The following is a 17,208-nucleotide window of genomic DNA, read 5'->3' as shown; positions in this document are numbered from 1 at the left end:
TGTAATAGTGTATTGAGATCTATCAGTTAAGAAAAAAGGCTTGTTGCAATATCCCCCTCCCTTTCCAACTTGATCTGGATGTCTAAAAAACAGATTTGTTCTCTATCATGCAGCAAAGTTAACTTACTGGGACTATTAGAAGAATTTTGTTGTGAAACCAACTCTATCAGCACTTGTATGTCTTCTAGCCACAGAATAAATAGATCATCTATATACCAATAATAAAGCCTTAGAGACTCAGCAATCATGGGATTCTCAAAAAACAAACCCTTCTCAATCTACCACATGAAACTGCTGGCAAAGGACAGGGCTACTGCAGATCCCATTGCACAGCCTTTTAGTGGTCTATACAATTTGCCATTAAACAGAAAAAAATCATGAGTTAACGTAAATTTCAGAAGCTTTAAGAAAAGGTCTACATCTGGTCCACTATATTGTATCACACACTGAGGAATAATGTAGCTGTTATATTAGGGGCTCTGCTGAATGATGAAAGCTCATTACTGGACATCTGCTGGAGTCTGTAGCCTGTATAAGGTATGTCTTCTCAGCATTTTCAAAGCTAATATTTAGGCAATTTTAATACAATTATCAAATCAGTTCTGTAGAATTATTTTATTGTCAGATAATATTTGTTGTCTGAAAAGCAATTAAGATTTGTTTGATCGTTATGATTAATCCAAGTTTGCTTTGAAATAGGTTCATCTCTGAAACATGTTAGTGACAACAACTAAAAAAAACAATTTAATGCATTAAGGGGAGTCAATTGTCTTAAAAATAATGAGCAGTTATACAACTATTATTACACACACCTATAAATGATAAGAATCACATTTACACAAATTGAGATGTCTGCATGCACAACCACACACACAGACCCAGTAGGTGACAAACAATGACAACACAACTTGGAATTAGTTAGTTGAATATTAGTGGTCTCTCATACTGTAAGTGATATAACAGAAGTCTGTTGAGTCAATTTCATGGCTTATTATGTGATGAGATGTATTCATTGAAATAGCCACCCATCCATCCACTTGAGGCAGATGAGATAAATGGGGGATGTATATACAGTCAGGTGCATAAATATTGGGACATTGACTGAATTTTCAGATTTTGGCCTCTATTCACCACCACAATGGTTTTGAAATGAAACAAACAAGATGTGCTTTAACTGCAGACTTTCAGATTTAATTTGAGGGTAATTACATCCAAATCGGGTGAACAGTGTAGGAATTACAACGGTTTCAATATGTGCCTCCCACTTTTTAAGGGGCCAAAAGTAATGGGACAATCAACTCAAAAGCTGTTTCATGGACAGGTGTGGGCTATTCCCTCATTGTTTCATTATCAATTAAGCAGGTAAATGGTCTGGAGTTGATTCTAGGTGTGACATTTGCATTTGGAATTTTTGCTGTCAACTCTCAATATGAGATCCAAAGAGCTGTCACTATCAGTGAAGCAAGCCATCATTCGGCTGAAAAATCAAAACAAACCCATCAGAGAGATAGCAAAAACATTAGGTGTGGCCAAATCAACTGTTTGGAACATTCTTAAAAAGAAGAACGCACCAGAGAGCTCAGCAACACCAAAAGACCTGGAAGACCACGGAAAACAACTGTGGTGGATGGCAAAAGAATTATTTCCCTGGTGAAGAAAAACCCCTTCACAACAGTTGGCCAAATCAAGAACACTCTCCAGGAGGTAGATGTATATGTGTAAAAGTCAAGAATCAAGAGAAGACTTCACAAGAGTGAATATAGAGGGTTCACCACAAGATGCAAACCATTGGTGAGCCACAAAAACAGGAAGACCAGATTAGAGTTTGCCAAACAGCATCTAAAAAAGCCATTACAGTTCTGGAACAACATCCTATTGACAGATGAGACAAAGATCAACTTGTACCAGAGTGATGGGAAGAGAAGAGAAGGAAAGGAACTGCTCATGATCCAAAACATACCACCTCATCAGTGAAGCATGGTGGTGGTAATGTCATGGCGTGGGCATGTATGGCTGCCAATGGAACTGGTTCCCTTGTATTTATTGATGATGTGACTGCTGACAAAAGCAGCAGAATGAATTCTGAAGTGTTTCGGGCAATATTATATGCTCATATTCAGTCAAATGCTTCAGAACTCATTGGGCAGCGCTTCACGGTGCAGATGGACAATGACCCAAAGCATACTGCAAAAGCAACCAAAGAGTTTTGAAAGGCTAAAAAGTGGAATGTTGTGCAATGGCCAAGTCAATCCCCTGACCTGAATCCGATTGAGCATGCATTTCACTTGATGAAGACAAAACTGGAAAATGCCCCAAGAACAAGCAGCAACTGAAGACATTTGCAGTAGAGGCCTGGCAGAGCATCACCAGGGACGAAACCCAGCGTCTGGTGATTACATACATTCCAGACTTCAGGCTGTAATTGTCTGTAAAGGATTTGCAACGAAGTATTAAAAAGTGAAAGTTAGATTTAGGATTGTTTAGTTTGTCCCATTACTTTTGGCCCCTTAAAAAGTGGGAGGCACATATAGAAACCGTTGTAATTCCTACACCGTTCACCTGATTTGGATGTAATTACCCTCAAATTAAATCTGAAAGTCTGCAGTTAAATCACATCTTGTTTGTTTAATTTCAAAGCCATTGTTGTGGTGAATAGAGGCCAAAATATGAAAATTCTGTCAATGTCCCAATATTTATGGACCTGACTGTACTTTAGTTAACATATATATTCACACCAACTGCTATGCTTTGGACACAGAAATCATAAGGCAAGACATGTATGAGAACAAGCTAAATACTACATAAGCAAATTATAATATGACAGAGAGAGTTTGTTTTTGGAAATGTCTTATGTCATACAGTTGGCTTTTTGAAGATGAGTGACAAGTCATAGATGTATATCTCTATAGCTAGTATCAGATAGCTGCAGAAGTCTGCAGTAAGTACTTTAATGACATCTTGTTGCACATAATGAAAGTCCATCTTATCAGTCCATCTTGTGTTGTGAAAATGAAAGATCATATGTGATGGAAGGGGTGGCATACAAACGGTCAACAATGAGAAGGTCGACAATGATTTGGTCGACACCAGAAAGTAGACATGGAAGAAGGTCAACAGATAACAAAGGTCTACATGTACAAAAGACCGACATGGAAATAGTCAACATAGAGTTGACTGACTCTTTTGTTTAGAGTTAGGCATTTCCTGGAGGTTTAGGGTTAAGCTGCAGAAAGCATGGTTAGGTTCAGGCACTTACTGCATGGTTAGATTTAAGCAACTATGTAATTATTTATTCATAATCCAAGTTATTAGAGTACATTACTGTAGATCTACAAAGGGTCATCATTCTGCTTATTATTATGTATTATCCCCAAAGCTGCATTTTCCAATTCCTTCTAAATTTAAATGTCCGATTACAAAACATTTGTCCAAATCTTTCCTTTGAACCAGCTTCTTTTTTACAAAATGGCCCTTAGCCAGTATTGCATGTTATATTTTGTTACTCTTAAAACTGAATAAATGATTAAAAAACATTTTTTTCTTAGATTTTTTCTAGCAAACACCTATTAGACAGTGTTAACTTTTGAAGTGTCAATGAATATCAAATACAAACTAAATTCATATTATTTTCAAAATATATTGTAATATTTTAGAATCTTTGCAGTCATATGGTCACCTGATAGATAGAAATTATTAATATTGTCAATTTGTCTGAACTATTGATAATAACATTCTACTGTAATTATTAAACTGTTATCCATTTAAAATAAGCAGTCAGTGAAACCTTTACTTAGTATGATTATAAAACAGAATATTTAATCTCTGTAGACAGCTATGTGTCTTTTTACTATTTAAAAGCAACAATGTTAAAATCAATACATATCATAGGATCTATTAACTGTACATATGCCATATTCTAGGATTATAAAAACAGTTAAACAAATGACATTAGATTTGAATGGCAACAATCTTTTACCATTAATATAATGCACATTTTATCATGGTATAGTCATGGTATGTTTTTCTTATTCAAAGTCTGTCAGTAGTTCGAAATACTCCAGACACTGCGGCTACTGAACTTCTAATCACTTAAAGTAACCTTAAGACAATGCTATTTTATCTAGCGGCATTAGCACTAAGACGAAGATGTGACTTGAAGCAAAAAACTCAGCAGCACCCACATCTTCAATGCATTGATATAGCAATGGAATGCCTATTGGAACTTTACACAGTAAAAGGAGGCACGAGGTATGAGGCATACTCATTCACTTATCATTCAAAAAAAAACATTTTTTAGGCACATTGATCAAGGTTTTAATCATAATACATTTTATTATGCTCTCTGGTATTTTAGAGAGAATTTATAAAGATGTAACCTTTTTGGTTAGCAATAATATCCCAATAATATTCCAAACATAAGCATCAGATGATTAAATATAAAGTGTGTATACATTATTTATTCAGATCTTTTGTGAATTTTATCTGCGTAGTTATTTCTACAAATTTTAATATTATTTAGATTTTATATTACTTGCTGGTTATTTTTTTTTTTTAATTATCAGATAACCTCTCAGACGGCCATTATATATCTAGGTTATTAGCGTGTCCATCTCTAGGATTTTTGTGTCTTTACTACAATAGAACAATTCTTTTAATCGTATTAGTTTATAGCCTCATATGTTCAATACCATTTTTACCCTATTAGAACAATTTCCTATTGCTAATAACAATTAGGGGTAACACTTTTTATTTTCTGTAATAAGGGAATTATATGTGGATTCTGCATACAGTAGCCAGAATTTTAGTTCAATGACAAAGTAAAATGTATTTTACTAGGACTTGCTATGGACCTCACATTTTGGGGGATCTATGCAGACCAAAGTGTCATCTAGGAATAGCTTTGATGTAATGTATAAATGGAGCCACCATGTTGATTTTGTTGGTGATACACTGCCAGGCAGCCGGCTTTACTGGTGCTGACAGCTGTATACTTGTCCTTCGCAGCCTTTAGCCACATTATTCACATGTATTTTAACCGCAGCAAAGCTAAAGATACTGTATATGTCCCCTTTGCAGGTAGCTGAGTGGTTAGTTTAGGCTGATTGTTAGAATGTTCTTGTTATCCTGACATTTTTATTTCACCCAAAATAATCTCCAAAGATTTAATCTTTCTATATGCCTTGTCATGATAGGTGTACACTCATAGTGAAATAGCAAATAATAATTTTAAAGAGGCTAAAACATAAGTTTCTGCTACTACAGTTAGTATATAGTTAACATCTAAAGTGTAATTATACATGTTTGTCCAATATAAATGTGTGATATTAATTAAGAAATTCAAACACATATGATGCAAAAATATTACATTTATATATTATATGTATCATAGGACAGATGGCAGATAAGATGGCCCCAGTCTTGTCTCTTGAAGAGGTGAAGGAGGTAACAATCGTCTGCTAAAATGTGAATTATCCAATAGGCCCAACCCTGTCTCTATAGAGAGTAGGAAGTGGTGGCACCTACCCTGTCTCCTAAAGTATAGGAGGACTTGGCCATGACACCTAAGCAGAAAGTAAATGTGGGGAATCTCTGCATAGTTCAGAATCAAAGTATACAACCAACAACATAGTAAATATCTGTATTTTGTAGCAGAATAAATAATTTGTTCAAAAATCTAAGGACCAGGAAGGGAATTATAAATAGATGTATTTGTCTCCTCTATATATATATATGTATTTATTAAACTGGAAAATGGTGTAGAAAATACGGATCCTTTTTAATCACTGTTCTTATCATCTTTTTTTCATCTTATATTTTCTGTACTTTAACTTTTAATTCACTGATTTTTTTTCTATAAACATACAGTAATTGGAAGCAGTTCCTCCTTTCAACATTGAAATAAAATTCTAGTAATCAATGAGGTAAAAATGGGAGCAAGGGTGCAGCAAGGCAAATCTTGTTGGGAAGGAGAGGGGAGATGACATAGAGGAAGGCTGGGCAATATTGAGTCTGACATGACCAGCTGAGCCACCCCAGGGCATCACTCTAATAAGGAAAGGTGAAGTGTAAAAAGGTGTAGGATAGATAAGAGCAGCTGCTGCTGCATATAGTAAAGTGAAAAATAAAGATGTGTAAATAATACATATATATTAAACAAACAATGGAAGTGCTAAAAGAGCAAGAAAGGAAAAGTGTGTATATAATGCGATGCCCTGAAGCAGCCCAACCAAAGCAATCCTGAGGACCCACGCCCCAAAAATCAACCCATAGCTGCACTACAGTATAACAAATTTTTGGGACTTACCTATATTGTGCCTCTTACTAAAGTGCAGTCAAAATGCCAGATCCCTGGTTAAAACCAATAAGGGAGAGCAGTCTAGGGCCCCCTTTCCACATATTCTATTTAGTGTGTTCCTATGCACTCCTGAAGGTATGAGATGCCTTCACTCTAGTCTAGCACCCCTTCCCACATGTCCCTTATTGGTTTTAAGCAGGGATCTGGCATCACATTATATATTCACTTTTCCTTTCTTGCACCTCTATTGTTTGTTTAGTATATATGTATTATTTACACATCTTTATTTTTCACTTTACTATATGCAGCAGCAGCTGCTCTTATCTATCCTACACCTTATTATTCCAGCAGTGGGATAAGGCCACGCCTTTTTCCAGCATCAGTTAGGGAGGAGAGACAAAGGCAAAGTCAGTTGGGAGAGCATATGTACCTGCAGCAGCACACTGATAAATGAGAAGACATCCACGGAGATAAAGAGGTGATTGAATTGCTAGCAGCATTGGTCCTCCATAGCAGCCACACCAACTGCACCTGTTGTAGCTATATGCCTATAGCTGGGTCCAATGTACTAGTATGCAATATAAAAAATGGTTGTAGGCTGCCAATTTATATACAGAGGAGCCACTCAACTGCTAAATTTAAATATTTACAGTTCCAAAACAAGGCAATGTGAATGGAGGGTGATAAAAATCCACAATGAGAGATACAATACATTGTATAAAACTTTGGTAATTGCCCCACATAACATTTTTAATAAATTAATATAAAAAGTCCACTGATACTGATGTCACCATGCTCATCTAGCCTCAATACACCATGCTGTGCGATATTCCTGATGTGAGTGAGCTGCCAGGTACCATACAGCTATACCACTGCTGGTGGTGTGATGTGACTAGGTAACACCAGCATATTGTGATGATTAATTGTCAACCTTCAATCCAAGGTGATGAAAAAGTATCTTAAATGAGGAAATAAGTGTATCAATGGGTGGCAGGGTACACACTTAAATGTACAGTATCCGCTATGGCTGAGGGATTCAGCAGTTTCTTCCCATCTGAAGAATCTATAACCTTTGTCCTATTCCTAGTGTGATGCAAGCGGAGTTTGTGAGCCATAAATTTACCAGACTTATTGCCTAGAGTATAACATTTCTGCAGAAGTTAGTCAGGGTGCCTTGCATAACGACAAATAAAAAATGGCAGCTGCTCAATCGATCTAGTAGTACTTATTTCAGGTGCATGAAAGGGAGGGGTCATACCAAGTAGAAAAAGGAGGGGGGTTTAACCCCCTATTGTTCCTCAGCACCCCCTATTGTTCCTCATCAGGGCATCACCACTAGTTACTTTTCACATAACCTTATATGTTTCTTTTTTATTTATGCATTTTCTCACATATATTTTAATGTCTTTTTCATCACATATTAATTACTCACACACATCTATACTTTACACTGCACTATCACTCTTTTTCCATTTTAATGTGATGCACTTGGGAGGTCCTTGGCTGGACATTTTTTTGGGGTGCTCTGTGTCCCAGACATGAACCTGTTAATGTTAGGGACTGCTAGTGACAGAGAAGCCGTGACGAGGCCTAGCAGCTTTGCCATGTATTGCAAATGCATGCAACCAATATCTCTGAAATTCTATTATTATATAGTGTTCATATATTGTTGCTAGTATAACTCAGTGTGCTGAGGAACAATAGGGGGTTAAACTCCCCTCCTTTTTCCTTTTGCCTTGCATAATGGACATTAACAATGGTTGTAGCTGATTCTGAATGGACACTAATTCCCTCTTGTAGAGTCAGAAAATTTTATCATGGTTTAGGCATTTCTATGTGTGCAAGACACTTTTCTAAGTCAGACTGTTTTTGGAGATATTGCCTTCATAGTCCATGGCTTTCAGCCTGAAGGAAGGCCCAGATATTGGCCACCGATCCCCATTATTTTAAATATTGTACATTTTATCAGAATTTGCATAAGCCAAATGTAAATAATTTGATGATTAACCAGTATAAGTTAGAAGCTCTATCTATCTACCTATCTATCTATTGGTTGGGAAAGAATTGAGCCGCTGGGATGAAATGCCGATGTCTGAAGCCAAAAGAGGAGGTAAGTAGAAACATAGAATTTGACGGCAGATAAGAACCACTTGGCCCATCTAGTCTGCCCCTTTTCATGTATACTTTAGGCAACTTCAACCCTATTTACTCCTTATGTCTCTCAAGGATATTCCTATGCCTATCCCAAGCGTGTTTAAATTGTTCCACTGTTTTAGCTCCAACCACATCTGATGGGAGGCTATTCCACTTATCCACTACCCTTTCTGTGAAGTAATTTTTCCTCAAATTTCCTCTGAGCCTACCTCCCTCCAGCTTCAGTGCATGTCCTCATGTTCTTGTACATCTCTTCCTTTGAAGAATGCTTCCCTCCTGTCCCTTGTTAAAACCCTTCATGTATTTTAAAGTTTCTATCATGTCCCCCCTTTCCCTTCTCTGTTCCAAACTATACATATTAAGATCTCTTAGTCTTTCTAGGTAAGTTCTGTGCTGTAGGCCATGCACCATTTTAGTTGCCCTTCTTTTTACCGTCTCTAATGTGTCTATATCCTTCTGGAGATATGGCCTCCAGAACTGAACACAGTATTGGAGATGAGGACGTACCAATGATCTCTAGAGTGGCATTATCACTTCATTTTTTCCTGCTACTGATTCCTCTCCCTATGCAACCAAGCATCTGACTTGCCTTCCTTATTGCTTTGGTGCATTGCTTGCCTGCCTTCAAGTTTTCTGAAATGGTGACTCCTAAATCCCTTTCCTCCTCTGTATTTTCTATTATAGTGTCCTTGATACTATATTTAGCCTTTAGGTTATTGGGACCAAAGTGCATGATTTTGCATTTTTTGACATTAAACTGTTGTTGCCATGTTCTTGCCCATTCCTCTAGTCTACCCAGATCCTCAGTCATTTGTTTTACCCCTCATGGTGTGTCTACCCTGTTGCATACTTTTGTGTAATCTACAAAAAGGCATACTTTCCCTTTAATATTATTTGCAATATCACCAACATAGATATTAAAAAGCATTGGCCCAAGTACTGATCCCTGGGGTACTCCACTGGTTACCCTAAACTTCTCCACCCTAAACCCTAACCCTCCCTTAAGTCATCCCCAGGGGTGCCTAAACCTGCCCCATGCCCCCTGCACCCTAAACCTAACCCTCATGGTGGGTGAGTAACCCTATCCTACCTCCAGTGGTGCTAGCACTAACCTCCCTTTCCCCTAGGCCTAACACTAACCCTTCCAGGGGGAAGCCTAACCCTAAGTCCCGCCAAGGGTGCCTAAACCTAACCCACACCCACGGCTAAGTGTTTAGGATGGCCCGAACTTAACACGATCGGTCCGGCATCGGGATTAAGATAGGCGTCAGTATTTTGACGCCTATCTTAAGTCCCTTGTCGGGCTTTTGCTATCAGGATATAGACTGGCGGCATTTACTCTGCCGGACTATAAACTACATCCCATATATAACTATTGATCTATCTATCTATCTCATATCTATCTATCTCATATCTATCAATCTATCTATCTCATATCTACCTCATATCTATCTATCTATCTCATATCTATCTATCTCATATCTATCTATCTATCTATCTATCTATCTATCTATCTATCTATATATATATTTCATATCTATCTATCTATCTATCTCATATCTATCTGTCTATCTATCTATCTATCTCATATCTATCTATCTATATATCTATCTCATATCTATCTATCTATCTCATATCTATCTATCTATCTCATATCTATCTATATATCATATATCTATCTATCTATCTCATATCTACCTATCTATCTATCTATCTATCTGTCTATCTATCTCATATCTATCTATCTATCTATCTATATATCTCTCTATCTCATATCTATCTATCTATCTATCTATCTATCTATCTATCTATCTATCTATCTATCTATCTATCTATCTATCTATCTATCGATCTCATATCTATCTATCTATCTCATATCTATCTATCTCATATCTATCTATCTATCTATCTATCTATCTATCTCATATCTATCTATCTCATATCTATCTATCTATCTATATATTTCATATCTATCTATCTATCTCATATCTATCTGTCTATCTATCTATCTATCTATCTCATATCTATCTATATATCTATATATCTATCTCATATCTATCTATCTATCTATCTATCTATCTATCTATCTATCTATCTATCTCATATCTATCTATCTATCTATCTCATATCTATCTATATATCATATATCTATCTATCTATCTATCTCATATCTACCTTTCTATCTATCTATCTATCTATCTATCTATCTATCTATCTATCTATCTGTCTATCTATCTCATATCTATCTATCTATCTATCTATCTATCTATATATCTATCTATCTATATATTTCATATCTATCTATCTATCTCATATCTATCTGTCTATCTATCTATCTATCTCATATCTATCTATCTATCTATCTCATATCTAACTATCTATCTATCTCATATATATCTATCTATCTCATATCTATCTATATATCATATATCTATCTATCTATCTCATATCTACCTTTCTATCTATCTATCTATCTATCTGTCTATCTATCTCATATCTATCTATCTATCTATCTATCTATCTATCTATCTATATATTTCATATCTATCTATCTATCTATCTCATATCTATCTGTCTATCTATCTATCTATCTATCTCATATCTATCTATCTATCTATCTATCTATCTCATATCTATCTATCTATCTATCTATCTATCTATCTATCTATCTATCTCATATCTATCTATATATCATATATCTATCTATCTATCTCATATCTACCTTTCTATCTATCTTTCTATCTATCTATATATATCTCTCTATCTCTTATCTATCTATCTCATATCTCTCTATCTATCTATCTATCTATCTATCGATCTCATATCTATCTATCTATCTATCTATCTATCTCATATCTATCTATCTCATATCTATCTATCTATATATCTCATATCTATCTATCTCATATATTTCTTTCTATCTATTTATTTATCTATCTATCTATCTCATATCTATCTATCTATCTATCTATCTATCTCATATCTATCTATCTATCTATCTATCTCATATATATCTATCTATCTCATATCTATCTATCTCATATTTATCTATCTATCTATCTATCTATCTGTCTATCTCATATCTATTTATCTCATATCTATCTATCTATCTATCTATCTATCTATCTCTATATCCTACTGCTTAATAGTTACCTATTGCAAATATACAGGATATTTTAACTGCTACATTGAATCCTACAACTTGAAATTACTATACCACTTTGTAGCTAATGTCTGTAGATGGAAATCCATAAAGGTAAATAATGTATAGATACTAAATGTAGGAAGGCATTTACAGTATATATCAGTTGGCAGAAATCATCTCAAGAGGTGAAACCAGTAACCAGGGGTACCAGGAAGAGCCCGATGCTAGTCATCATTGGGCCCCAGTTATGTGTAAAAGGAAGACACATAATTAATCTTGTGTTTCTTGGCTGGTCTCATATGTGTTTTTTTTACTTTCTGTTTTAGGCGTGTTCATCCGGTATGTTTACAGTGGCTTGGAAACTCAGCGCTCAGCACATCAGAAAATCTCAATTGAATGTATTAAATAAAATCTGGACCGCAACTTTCATGGTTTTCAATTATATATTTTTGCCATTTTTTTGGCTATTCACACTCTGGGCCAGGTTCATCATTGGATGCTAATGCAATCGCAGCTGCATTTTTGCATGGAAAGCAACTGTGAAAATATGCTAACAGTTGAAATGCTTACCTGCCACCTTCTCATGTGCATCCAATGTTGACTACCTGCATAAACATCGGCGGCATTGACATCAGAGATCTGTGCAGCCATTGCGGAAGGTCTGACCTCTAACAAATACTGCAGCTCTCCTTGCACACCGAGAGGTGTCATGCTAAAAAAAGCAATTGCAGTGGCTAATTTATGTATACCAAATGAGTTTAAACAGTCAGACATGCCTGTATTCACATAACCACCCCACCGTTACCTCCCAAAAATTCTGACCACATGACATTCCTATGCGAATGATTCCTATATGCATACGTAATGGCAAATCGATCATAACACATGCACGGTGTGACTTACATGCAGTGTGTCTTCCGCCTCTTGAAAAAGTCACCTGGGGTGAGGAAATGCATTGAGTATATGGAGAACCCAGTAATAGTGGCTGTGCGCATTTGTGGACTCTTAATACCAGGATTGCTGGCAATGCCACGTGGTGCCATTAAAAAACTACAGAGCATAATAACCCAGGTGGGAGACACCCATGGAGCCTAGTTTTGTGGTGCAGCAAATGGAAGACCTTTCTAAAGTGACTGGGCGACTAAAAGCTGTATACTTGCTGTGTGAGCCAATATCGGTCATGTTGATTGCCTGGACACCTTGAGTACTGGTGAGAGCCTGGGTCTCGGGATAAAACACCATGCTTTCACCATAATCTGCTGTATATTGCTACAAACTGATATCAGGATTGCCACTATTCGATACAAGGCATTCATGTGAACTGTGTGGAGATTTCTGCTGGCAGTGTGATGCGGTGTGCCAGTGAATTATAAAGGTTCTATGAGACAGTTAGTTCTTACAATATAAGTCATCCTAGAAACTTTCAACTTGCCATTAGTTACTATATTGCACATTGTATTTTATACTCATGTTTTATTTATTTTTGGCTTATTATTTTATAATAAATATTTTGTTTGTAAATTTGTTACCCCATTCTGGGAGTTGTATGAGATTGTTGTGCTATTGAAATTATTAAATTCTAAAATGTTATTTAAGGCATTAATAAACCCTTTTGGTGTATGTGATAAGTACCAATCACTTTTTCCTTATTAGACTGCATGGTTGCTACCAGCCAAAGGCTCCAAATCATCTCTCATCTGCTCATATAAGATCATGAGGTTTGTGTAGTTCAATCTATATAGCTGAACCACCTCTTGAGGGAGTCCAGATCCATCCTCACTCTATAAGATCATCTGGCACAAAGCCTAATAGGGACCTGGATCTAGTGACGCTCCTGCACCCTCCTCCTGCACAACTCCTTAATAGTAAGCATGCCACAAGCATACAGCTCCATTGAAGACTATACAAACTCCATTACAAAATCTCTCACATGTGCTGTAGGTGTGGCTTATATAGGGATGTTAGTGTGGATTATGGTGTTCACCTGTGTAAATTAGCCTCCGATGATAATTTAGTATTAATGTGTGACTATACTTGCATGTCTACACCTGGTCTATTTTTTTTGAAATTTTTGTTAAGGTTTCGGGTGTGAGTTTACAACTCATGCCCTATTACATTGGGCGAGTTCTATCTTTAACATTGGAAAACATCTAAATGTGAGTACAGTATGTCACTTGCGAGTTGCACAAGGCTTAGAAACATGCGTTTCCATGTTCTTGCTCCCTATTACATTTGAGATTTAATAAAAAATGTGAGTTTAACCTCCAACTTGCTGATATCACAAACTCTCCCTCTATTACATTTACCAACATATGTGCTCAATGCCGCATGGTTAGAACACGTTGAAGCTGGTTATGGTATGATATATTTTGGATTATCTTGAGTTAATTTCTATAATTTTTTTTATTTTCTAAAACACTGACATATTACACAGCACTGTACATTGAGGAAATCAAGAGATTACTCAACCAAATGACTGATGATAACAGGAAAAAGTAATAATGTCCTGCTCAAATAACCTTTTCATTTTAGATGTGTGGGGAACAGATGATGCAGTAGGTAATGGAATAATATTTAGATGGGAAAGTGTTGGTGCCTCATTCTAGGCAGTATTTTCAGTCTCCAATTAAAATATTAAAGCAATAATTGGTGTTGGCATTTAGGTGCCACTGTACAGTAGGTCGTGTAGTGTAGTTTGAGAGAGGAGAGATAGAAGAAGCGAGAGGACCAAAACAGGACCCAGTCACTGTAGAACTCTTCAAACAGTCATCATTTGGCAACATAGGGATGTTCAGAAGCCTGAACTGGGGGTTCCGCTTTGGCACTTCCCCCTCCACTGGGTTGTGTATTTTTCTGTCCCCCCTCGCACTGGGACATTGACTACTGGCCAGATCAGTCCAAGTGAGTAGTGTATGTCTTGAATAGAGAGAGGGATGGTGTAGTCCTTGACTCGACAGAGAGGGAAATACCATAGTGGCACCCCCTGGGTCAGCCTCTGTGCATACCTATGTTTGGCAGCCATAACTGTCCTTCTCCATTTATAATAACTGAGTGTCCTTCCTCAGCTGGAGCTGTACAAGAGAAGTTCTTTACTTATATACTGCACATGCACTAATGCAGAACTCTGTCAGTGTGTAGCCCATTGTTTTTCTTTAGTGTCAGCTTTGCTTCTTAGTATAGAGCCAGGACAGTGTCCCTTGTTCAACAGCAACTCTCTCACCATGGAGGCATCAGAAGACCTAATTAAGAGATGTTCAAAAACCAAATGGTTTATGTACATCATTGAGGGATGTACAGATTTCATTCTGCAAGATTGGTGGCACTGCCCCCTAAACCACAGCATGATTGACATGCTGCTGCTATGGATGTGGAATGGGTGGTGATGCACATCATTCTCGAAAAAAGGAGTAATGGACCCATTTTTGACTAATGCCGAGGCCAGCGCCTGCATCTTGCAACACAGTGTCACTGGCCCCAGTTTCATGAAAACAATCAGATGACTCATGTTCACACAGAGGGATCTAATGCTGCCTCCTCTTGTGACATTAGCATATTATTACACAGCCGCTACGTACAAAGACACAGTGTCTGCAGCAAAACCGTCTATCTCTATTTCAAGACCAGAGATCGCTATTAAGGGAGAGATAAGCAGTTATATCACTGGGTCCAGGAGCTAAAATGAGTTCTACTAATCCACCTTGTCCTTGGTGTGAGGACACTACTTAGTGCAATTACAGTACAGCAGGTCCCTACGGCCTTCACAATGTGAGATGTTTTATAATTGTAAGAAGATGATTACAGTATGTTGTTGGAGAGTAACAGAGTTGATATAAAATGCAGCCATCTTTTACTGTCATCCACATGACACTTCATAATGTTTATGTTACCTTATTGGTGTTTTATCTGTTGTAATATAGTGAAGATATTTACAAAGTACAAGCAGGTGATTTCCCTTTCAGTTTTTACAATTTAATAACCAACATTAATTAGCAAAATATTTAATAACAGATCATTGAGATCATTTTCCATTTTATTTTACAGAATGTTTCAAAAAAATAACACAGTTATAACGGAATTTATTCTACTTGGACTTTCCAGTGATCCTGGGACACAAATTATTCTTTTCTATGTTTTCCTGATTGTGTATATGATCATATTAATTGGAAACATCTCCATCATAATACTAATCCTGACAGATGCCAACCTTCACACACCCATGTATTTCTTCCTTGGCAACCTCTCGTTTCTGGATCTCTGCTTTTCAACTTCTACTGTGCCGAGGATGCTGAAAGATTTGATGTCAGTAAAGAAAACTATCTCTTATGCTGAGTGTACAGCACAATTATATATATCTCTCTCCTTAGGGGAATCAGAGTGTATTCTGCTTACTATTATGGCTTATGACCGTTATGTAGCTATATGTTATCCATTACATTATACAACAATAATGAGTAAAGCGGTTTGTGTGAGATTAGCCATGGGTACATGGATATGTGGGTTTCATTTTTCTAATTCACTTGTTATTCCAACACTCAATGTAAATTGTTGTGACAATAATGAAATGAATAATTTCTTATGTGAAGTGCTTGAAGTGTTATCACTGGGTTGTGAAAATATTTTGCTTAATGAATTAGTCAATTTTGTTTGTGGTGCGATTGTTCTCATTGTACCAGTCACATTTATTGAAATATCTTATTTTAAAATAATTTTAAGCATTTCTAAGATGAAATCTGCAGCTGGGCAGCGGAAAGCTTTCTCCACCTGTGGGTCTCACATGATAGTTGTGACAATGTTCTATGGCTCATGTATGGCTGCTTTTATGAAACCAAGGTCAAGCTCTGTAGCAGGTACAAACAAAATCTTTGCTATATTTTATGTAATTTTTACACCAATGATGAATCCTTTGATATATACACTTAGGAATAATGATGTAAAAGCAGCCTTTCTAAAATTTAGAATAAGAAATGTAATCTGTAGGGGATAGATTGACAAAATAACTCTTTTAGTTAGTGAGTCTATTTAACTGAATCATTTGATTTGCTTTTGGTTTTCATTTAAAAAGATAAAAACAATGAACAAGGGCCCTCATTCAGAGCCGTACGCTCTGAGCAGAGCACACGCTCTGAATGAGGGCCGCCCTCCATGAAAATGGAGCATCCTCCTGGACGCTCGTATAGCTGTGGGTCACCACCCACAGGCTATACGAGCGTGCAGTTTGATGGCCGCGATGGTCTTGACCATCGTGACCATCGAAACTGCGAGCCGGAGCCTGCGGTTGAGGTTTTCAACCGCAAGCTCCGGAGTGATTTTGGCTCTATCAGAGCCAAAATCACTCCCACTGACATCACTAGTGATGTCAGTGGGCCGGCTTCTGATGGGAGGCGTTCCCGTCAGGGAGGCACGCCCCCGGCACACCTACCAAAGGGGGCGTGCTGTCAATCAACATTGACAGCACGCCCCCTTTGATCAGACACAACGAGCGAAGGACTTTCCTTCGCTCGTCACGTCTGGCGCATGCGAACGACGGAGCTCCCTCCGTCGTGCGCATGCTCAGTGCACACCATCGACCCACTTGCGAGTGGACAGCCGCTTGCGAGTGGGTCTGAATCAGGCC

At 37.2% G+C, this 17,208-nt stretch overlaps 1 protein-coding gene across 1 annotated transcript; it reads left to right on the top strand.

Moving 5' to 3' along the window:
- The first annotated feature begins 15,636 nt into the window (after window positions 1–15,636).
- On the top strand, window positions 15,637–16,578 carry LOC148512005 (olfactory receptor 2B8-like). Its single transcript, XM_088482393.1, has one exon. The coding sequence runs from the start codon at window positions 15,637–15,639 to the stop codon at window positions 16,576–16,578; it is 942 nt and encodes a 313-aa protein (XP_088338519.1).
- The last annotated feature ends 630 nt before the right edge of the window (window positions 16,579–17,208 follow it).

Source organism: Taudactylus pleione, unplaced genomic scaffold, assembly GCF_031769625.1.
Source record: "Taudactylus pleione unplaced genomic scaffold, aTauple2 ptg000286l, whole genome shotgun sequence".
Classification (NCBI taxonomy): domain Eukaryota; kingdom Metazoa; phylum Chordata; class Amphibia; order Anura; family Myobatrachidae; genus Taudactylus; species Taudactylus pleione.
The sequence above is the reverse complement of the archived record's forward strand: the minus strand, read 5'-3'. Positions and strand labels throughout refer to the sequence as shown.